The following is an 8059-nucleotide window of genomic DNA, read 5'->3' on the forward strand; positions in this document are numbered from 1 at the left end:
CCCCCCCGCCTGCCCACAGCAGGGACAAGCGAGCCTGGCTCCATAGACTGGATGCTCCTCACCCTGGCTCCCCACCTTCACAACAGCCACTTGCAGGTCCACAGGAGAGATTTCAGGGACAACCACTGCCAGGGACAGACAGATAGGGTGGTCATGCTTGTGTGCAGCCAGGCTTGCTGCAGACCCCATGTTCTGCACAGCCCTGGCACTCAGTGGGGCTCTGAGCATCCCTGTGCTGCCCTTGGCCTCATGGCCTGGCCCCTGCATCTCTCACAGCCCTGCCCTGGTCTGGGGACATTCCCCACCACCAGGGAGTATGGCAGAGCATGTAAAGGTGCAGAGAGGAGGGCACAGGATGCACCAGCCCCATCTGCTCACCAAAGGTCTCCAAGATGGGCAGGAAGACTGGTGCATTGTCATTCACATCGGTGATGAGAATCCTCAGAGTTTCTGCAAATGTCCCATAAGCAGAGCTCCAGTCACCAACTGAGCAGCCCTGCAGCACCCTGCTCTGCTTCCCCCCATCCTCCCTCCAGGTTCAGGTCCCCGCAGCAGGGACAAAAAGAGCTGGGGACACCCTTCCTTCATTTCCAAATTGCCCAACTCCCACCCTGCTCTCCACAGCTCCTCCTGGGAGGTGAGAGAGGCAAGTCCCAGAGCCCACCACGCCAAGTGGTGGTGGAAGGAGCAGGGAGTGGGTGCTGTACCGTTCTGGCTGTAGCGGTTGCCCTTCTCAGTGTACAAGTCTTCAACCCGCAGGGTGAGCATCACCCTGTCACACAGCTCATAGTCAACCTCTGAGCTGTTGACCAGCACGGAGCCATTGGGTGCCAGCAGAAACCAGTCCCAGCACACCTCCCCAGCACTGATTGTCCCCTTGAAGCAGGTGACATCCAGCTCCTCAAACACCAGTGAGTTGTTGGTGTCTAGGTCGAAGGCTTTCACCACATGGACCAGGCCCAGCTGTGTGCCGTTCTCGCTCACGTGCACGTCCTGCAGCGAGGACGGCAGGACCGTGGGGGGCTCGTCATTGACATCTAGGATGTGGACCATCACTGAGGCGGTGGCAGTGTCCCCCACTTTGTCTGCTGCCGTGTTCTCCGCCAGCACCAGCAAGGAGAAGAACTTCTGCTGCAGGGTGTCATAGTCCAAGGATATATCAGGGTCCACAGTCAGCTGCCCGCTGTAGTGCCCTGGCTTCAGCTGAGACGAGCGGATCAAGAAGTTGCTGGAGCCAGTGCCCCGAAGTAGGAAGGAAATGCGGGAATTGATCTCTGTCCGGTCAGCATCTGTGGCCTGAACCATACCCACAGAAGCACCTGCAGGTGAAGACAGACACTCAGTGCCCAGTGGCCCTGGGACACTGCTGGACCCATGAGCCTGGACACATAGATTTTACCTGGAGAGTCTTCAAAGACTGAGAACTCATAGGATTGGTTGAGGAACACAGGTGCATTGTCGTTCACATCCTGTAGGAGATAAAGTCCAAGCTGCTTCAGGAAACAAGGTTCTCCACAGCAGGCTGTGGACAGGAGCATGGACACGTGCCTGCCACCAGGCCAGAGGCACACAAGCTTTCTCCTGCCTCACTGCATCTACTATTGCATCTGTCCCCACAGAGAATCTGGGGGCATGGAATCCCTGCCATGGCCAGGGATCCCACATCCCCTCCCTGCCCTTACAGGCCCTGGCAGCCTCTGCCTGCTCCAGTGCATCCATACTTGTGCCCAGGGCTCACCCCAACGGTGATGGTGACATTCACTGAGGTTTTGAGCTGTGGCACACCATGGTCATACACCTCCACCGTCACCACCATCTGCCCCTGCTCATCTTCCAAGGCCTCCCGGTCCAGCGGCTCCTTGCTTTGCATCTCACCCGTTGCGGCGTTGATGGTGAAGTTGTTGCTGAATGGTCCTGGCAATATCTTGAAGCCCAACTCGCTGTTGGGGCTGCCAGGCTCATCATTGTCGATGGCCTGAGAGAATCAGGTATTGGAACAGGGCTGTCCAGCACCTTGAGGACAGTCCTTGCTCCTCTCCAACCTCCAGTGATGCAAACCTGGATCTGTGTTGTCACGTTGTTCCCCTCTTCAACTGAGATGAAGTAGGAGCCGGTGATGATGGGCGCATTGTCATTGACGTCCAGCACGGTGATCTCCAGCACAGTGGTCCCTGTCAGGTTGCCCCCATCGCTGGCCAGGAGGTTGGCATAGTAGATGGAGCGAGTCTCCCGGTCCAGCCAGCTCCCATTCTGCACCAGCACGGCCCCGGTCATGGCATTCACCGTGAAGATATTACGGCTATGGCACACAAGGAGCTGTCACCAGTGCTCAGGCCTGGACCCCCCTTGCCAGGACAATGTCCTGGTCATGACTGGCCCTGCCCCTACGTACATGCTCTCCGGGAGCAGCTGGTAGGTGATCTGGCCCAGGAGACCACTGTCCGGGTCATAGGCCTAAAACAGAGAGAAAGAAGCATCCAGCCAATCCACCTCAGCCCCCAGGGCAGTGATGAGTCTCTGACACCAGCTGCTGGCCATGAGCATCCCAGAAAACATGGCCCTGATGGGCACGTGTCCCCACACCCTGTGTGCCTGCTGACACTGCCTCCTTCCATGTGCACAGAGAGACCAGTGCCCTCAAGCACCAGCAGTGTGAGGTGTACCCAGCACCCTGCTTGGGGGACGTTAAGCTGTGCCCGCTCCTTGCCCAGCACCTGACCGTGATGTTTGGGGTGATGATGGTGCCATCAGGGCTGTTCTCCTCCACTCTCAGGTTGTAGGTGCTCTGGGGGAACTCAGGGATGTGGTCATTGCTATCAATGAGATTGATGGTCACGGTGGCCATGGAGCAGCAGTTCTTAGGGTTCCCCGTGTCATTAGCAATGATCTGTAGGATGCAGAAGGGACAGTGTCTCCCATGTGTCCCCAGGCATGAGATGTGTCACTTTCCAGCCCAGCTCCTTGGAACCAAACGAGCTGCCAGGGCAGATCCACATTCTGTTTTGGCTTTTGAACCCTGCACGAGAAGGGCTGTGTTCCCCCTGTGCCCCAGCATATGCAAGAAGCCAGGACTGTCCCCACATCGAACCTGCACCACCATGACATGGCTTAGCTCGTAGTCCACAGAAGCTGGGTCTTGTACCAGGAGCTCGACCTCCCCTGTGCCCACAATTTTTGAGGGGAAGACAGTGAAGGAGTTGGCATTTGGACCCTGCAGGTACAGCTCATAGCTGCTGTTGATGCCCTGCCAGGGAGAGATGCACAGGAGTGAGGATGGTGGAGCAGCCAAGACAGGCATCTGCACCCCAGCCTGGCTCCCTGGACAAGATCTCACCTTGTCAGGGTCATGGGCGACGATGCTGAGGTTGGACACAGGCAGTCTGGAGGAGGAGTGCTCTATGATGTTGCCACTGAAGTTGTTCTGGGCACTGGTGGAGAAGTTGCAGTTGGGAAGGGAGCAGTTGTAGAACTGGGGCTTGTTGTCATTGACATCGGTCACCACGATTGTCACCAGGGTGCTGGTCTGTGCCACTTTGTTGTTTATGTCCAGCTTCTCCTCACGTGCCTGCGCAGGAGGAGAAAGCAGGTTAGAGGGACCTTGGGAGAGGAAGAGGATGGGATTTCCCTTGTTCCTCCTACTCACTGTGACTTCCAGCAGCACTTCCTCGCTTGGCAGCTGCTCACGGTCCAGGGGGCTACTCACACTGATGGTGCCCGTGATGGTATCGATAGCAAAGGGGATGCTGGTGTCTAGGGTAAGGGGACAGCAGGAACCAACTGTAGCCATTGTTAGATGGAGGCCTGGCCCTCTCTGCCAGCAGGATAGGCTGGCAGAGCCTGAGAGCCCCAAACCAGTTTCCATGGTGCCCCTTGCTGTCTGGTCATGCTTCTGCCTGTCCCACCATGCCCCTGCTTACTGCCTGCCCATCCTGCACTGCCCCATCACTCACTGGTTATGTTGTAGAAGATTCTGTCATTCACCCCTGTGTCTCTGTCCACGGCGGTGACAGTCAGCACAGTGGTGCCCTGCAGGGACATGGCCACCAGGGCAGGACCCATGATATCTCCAGCTGCCCCCATGCCCAGTGGCCCAGACACCCCGGGTCACCAGGGAGAGGGACAGGTGGGCTCCTTACCAGGGCACAGTTCTCAGGCACAGAGCCAGAGTAGGTCTCACTGAGGAACCGTGGGTCCAGGTTGGGCAGGTCAATGATGGTCAGGGACATGTAGGTAAAGCTCTGCTGGAATACCAACTCATTATGCAGTATCCCTCCGCCGTCCTGGGGAGCAGAACGCCCATTAGTCTCATGGCACCCTTACCTGGCAGCCCTGCATCCCCGACATGGCTGGCCCCCACCTTGGCAAGGATCTTGATCTGATAGAAGGTGTTCTTGGTATAGTTCAGCGAGCCGTTGAGCACCACACTCCCGTTGGGCAGGATGTAGAAAAGCCAGTGATTCTTCGTGTCATCTGGGATCACCTGGGCAGGGGACATCATCCTGTGTCACCAAGGCAGGGAGCAGAAGTGCCCCAGCAGAGATGGGAGCTCAAACACCATCCTTCTGCCAGGCTTGGCCCTCGAGCCATGGGGACTTCCTCACCACCTGGTTCATCCCCAGCTGATTGGCACCTTGTACCTATGGCCCAGTGAGTGCAGACCCAGCCCTTCTGACGTGACACATACCCCTGGCCCCCCAGGGCTGTGGGGCTGCCCCCAGTCAGGTCCCCAAGTGCCTCTGCCCCAGGGGGATGGCTCAGGGGTGGGTTTTGGGTATGGCACACCCTGCTCCCCAGTGCACTCTACTCACCTCCTCGATGCTGTAGCTGACTTTAGAGGCATTCCCAGTGTCACTGTCATTGGCAAACACGGTGTAGATGATGCTGCCGAGTGTCGCGTTCTGGGCACACAGGGGGTTGCTGGGGGCATTGTCTGGGAGAGCAGGGGTGTCCAGCCCCTGCCAGCCCTGCTCTGGTGTGCTCTCACCCTACAGGGCTCCAGGGGCTGGCCAGTGCAATGGGCCATGCAAGGAGGAGCTGCTGCCCTTGCTCATCGCAGGCAGAGGCTGGTTCCCCATGCCACCCTCCCCTGGGGCTGCCAGAGCAGAGTCGGGCTCATCCTCACGCCCTGTTTGCACCCTGATCCAGCCTCGCCCTGTCCCGGACTGAGCAGCAGCTCGAGCACTCCCTGATCAGAAGCTGATCTCAAGGGCAGAGTCCCAGCCATGCACCCCAACATGACACAGTGTGCCTGCTGGGAGCTGCCCCGAGCACTCCCAGCTCAGCCGTGCTGGCGGCACGACTGCCCCACACCCAGGCACACTGTCACCACACGCCTGGGTGTGGATCATCCCATTTTAATGCATTATTGTCCCACTGCTGTTGCACCCATGACACTGGATCCTCCCAGAGCCATGCCCTGCTGCCTGGCACAGCCAGGTCGTCCCATGGAGGTACCTCAGGGATGGACACTTCATATGGCAGTTTCTGGAAGACTGGGGCATTGTCGTTACGGTCCTCCACGATGATTGTGACTTTTCTGGAGATCTACAAGGTGGCAAGGACAGCACAGGGTGGGTGCAGGAGATGGTACCAGGCAAAACAGGGTGCAGCTCTGGCACCTCATGCCCCCCAGCTCCACAGACAGCATCCCCTGCCTCTGCCCACCTCCAGTCCCTTCCCCACTGAGCTTCATCCACAGCCCTGGTGAGACCCTGCTCCCCTCCCTGTCCCCATCACCTGCTGCAGCCACCCAGCCCTTGCCCCAGCACTCACTGGTTCATTTATCCCATCATACACGTGAACGGTGATGGCGAGCTTGGCCTGGAGCTGTGGGGACACAAGGCAGGACTTGGTCAGGTCCAGGTGGAGCTTGATCCTTGGAGCCCAAATACCCTCCAACCCACCACCCCTGGGTGGGATGTTCCTCTCAGACAGGTCTCCCACCTGGGCTTTGGGGCCACAGAGCGACCCATGGTGCTGCTATGAACAGCTCTCCCACAGGACTCATGGCTCTGCCCTGTGACCTTGTCACCTCAGACTCCCCAGCTCTGGCAGGCACATCTGCTCCTGTCTCTGCCCTCACCTCACGGTCCAGGGAGCTCCTCAGTGTCACATTGCCTGTCCAGCGATCAACAGAGAAGTAGAAAGCATGCTCCTCGCTGATGCTGTAGGTGAGCGTGTCCCCATCTACATCAGTAGCATTCAGCTGGAAAGCATGCTGGCCTGAGGGAACAAGCAGTTTCAGCTCCTGCCCAAGGACCCCCTGGTTGCTCCTCCTGCACCCCAGAGCCTCCCGAGACTGCCCCACTCACCCAGCTGCAGGTCCTCAGGCACATAGACGAAGGTCAGATTGAAGAAGGGGGCTGTGTTGCCTGAAACTACAAGGAGGAGGTGTGCTGAGCCCTCTCTGCCTTGCCCTGGGGCACCAAGGTGCCAACGGGGTGGGCAGCAGTTTTGGGGGTCCCAACTGCCCTCAGGAAATTTGGAACAAGTGTTAGGGGCTGAAAGCACTTCCAACACCTCCCACCCACCCGTGTCAGGTGCTGAGCAAAGTCCTCACCTGCTGTCAGGAGGAAGGGAAGCAACACCAGCGAGCACCATGCCATCCTGCCAGCGAGCCTGCGGGTACACAACAGAGAACCAGTGTCTTGGAGCTTGTGGCCATCTGCTGCCTCTAGACACCCTAAATCCCTCCTGCGGAGCAGCCACTGAGACAGGAGGAGCTGTGGTGGGGACATGTCCCTCCACTGAGCCAGCCCTACAAGCGAGCACCAGACTCCATCCCTCATCCCCAGGCACAGGATCATCTGGGACACGGCACAGGGGAACAGGGTTGGCCTCCAGGTGCTGGAGGCTAGGGGGGTGCTTGAGAACCCCAGAAGCCTCTCCTGGGCATGGCTGGAGGCTCCATTACTTGGGCTCAAAGGGGCCATCACAAGCAGCACTAGAAGCTCAGGAGCAATCCATGACACCACCGTGGTGCCACTGCCCGTGGGCAGTCCCACAGCCAGCAGACACCCCTGCCTTCCCCCACGATGGTCTCGGGTGCCCGTGGGAGCCGGGGGGGGGCAACGTCCCTTACCTGCCGCCTCGCTGGGGATGCTGCTGGGCGCGCTGCTCTGCGCTCGCACACTGACACCGCCAGAGAACTTTGCCTCCTACAGTAAACACGTTCATCAATTATTAACCGCAATTAAGGGGTGAGAAATCCCTTCCTCCTCATTCTTAGTGCTCAGCCTCCAGCTCCCGCCTAGCCCAGCCCCACACCTGCTCCCCACCCCCAGCCCCGCGGGTTCCCACACTGGGTGCTGTCCCCGAGGATGCAGCCACTCCAGCCTGCATTCATCGGACTTCAGCTTCCAGGAGGAACGCGGTGCCTGCGGGGACGCAGAGGGATCCCGAACCAGCCCAGGGCACTGGAGAGGGGCTGGGATAAACGCCCCGCATCCCCTGGGCTGGGGACATCAGGGTCTCAGCAGGACAGGGGACGGGCACCAACCCAGTGGTGCAGCTACCAGGGCGGGTGTCTGGGGCCCTCTGCACCCCTCTGCCCCCCGCTCCCTTCCCCGGGGGCTCTGCCCAGCCTCCCTGACCTACTTCGACCCGCTGGGGACAAGGGCGAATTGTGCAGCTCCATTCAGGCAGAAGAAGGCTGGGAGGTAGCGGGGGGTGACATGGCCAGCCCTGCACCGTGGGATCGCTGCCTCCACAGGCCTAGCCCCCTTTGCCCCTGTTGTGGGGAACACACGGGGTCTGGATGGTCAGAAAGCTCTAGGGTCCACCCAGATGTCCAGCCTGCTCCGTGATCCCTGTCTCACCCCACACCCGGGTCAGGGAGCTCTCAGAGAAGAGGCTACAGGTGGCCAGCCTCAGACCCCAGCAGCGCACCCTCCAAGACTGGTCCAAGATCCCCCTCAATCCCTGCAATCACTGCCCCAGGACACCCCTCAGACAGCCCGTGGGCTGCCCGGAGCTACCCCTGGAGCCCCCAAGGGCTGGCTTAGGATGAACCCCCCTGAGCCCCCAGGGGTGTGCTGGGCACCCCTGTGCAAACTCCCCC

At 59.5% G+C, this 8059-nt stretch overlaps 1 protein-coding gene across 1 annotated transcript in view; it reads right to left on the reverse strand.

The window, feature by feature from the left end:
* The window catches only part of CDHR2 (cadherin-related family member 2), a 17684-nt gene that overhangs the window by 3018 nt on the left and 6607 nt on the right, over positions 1-8059 (reverse strand). The window contains exons 2-22 of the mRNA XM_010002105.1: positions 7082-7157; positions 6560-6618; positions 6312-6377; positions 6083-6222; positions 5773-5826; positions 5455-5544; positions 4809-4898; positions 4358-4480; positions 4137-4280; positions 3951-4026; positions 3644-3750; positions 3335-3565; positions 3089-3244; positions 2720-2887; positions 2393-2454; positions 2059-2299; positions 1739-1975; positions 1400-1469; positions 708-1319; positions 379-450; positions 76-125 (exon numbers count right to left, since the gene is read on the reverse strand). Of these exons, the coding sequence (XP_010000407.1) occupies positions 76-125; positions 379-450; positions 708-1319; positions 1400-1469; positions 1739-1975; positions 2059-2299; positions 2393-2454; positions 2720-2887; positions 3089-3244; positions 3335-3565; positions 3644-3750; positions 3951-4026; positions 4137-4280; positions 4358-4480; positions 4809-4898; positions 5455-5544; positions 5773-5826; positions 6083-6222; positions 6312-6377; positions 6560-6618; positions 7082-7157 (2924 nt within the window). The remainder of the gene's footprint in view (positions 1-75; positions 126-378; positions 451-707; positions 1320-1399; positions 1470-1738; positions 1976-2058; positions 2300-2392; positions 2455-2719; positions 2888-3088; positions 3245-3334; positions 3566-3643; positions 3751-3950; positions 4027-4136; positions 4281-4357; positions 4481-4808; positions 4899-5454; positions 5545-5772; positions 5827-6082; positions 6223-6311; positions 6378-6559; positions 6619-7081; positions 7158-8059) is intronic.

The sequence above is a fragment of the Chaetura pelagica genome, unplaced genomic scaffold, assembly GCF_000747805.2.
Source record: "Chaetura pelagica isolate M959 unplaced genomic scaffold, ChaPel_1.0 scaffold356, whole genome shotgun sequence".
Taxonomy (NCBI): Eukaryota; Metazoa; Chordata; class Aves; order Apodiformes; family Apodidae; genus Chaetura; species Chaetura pelagica.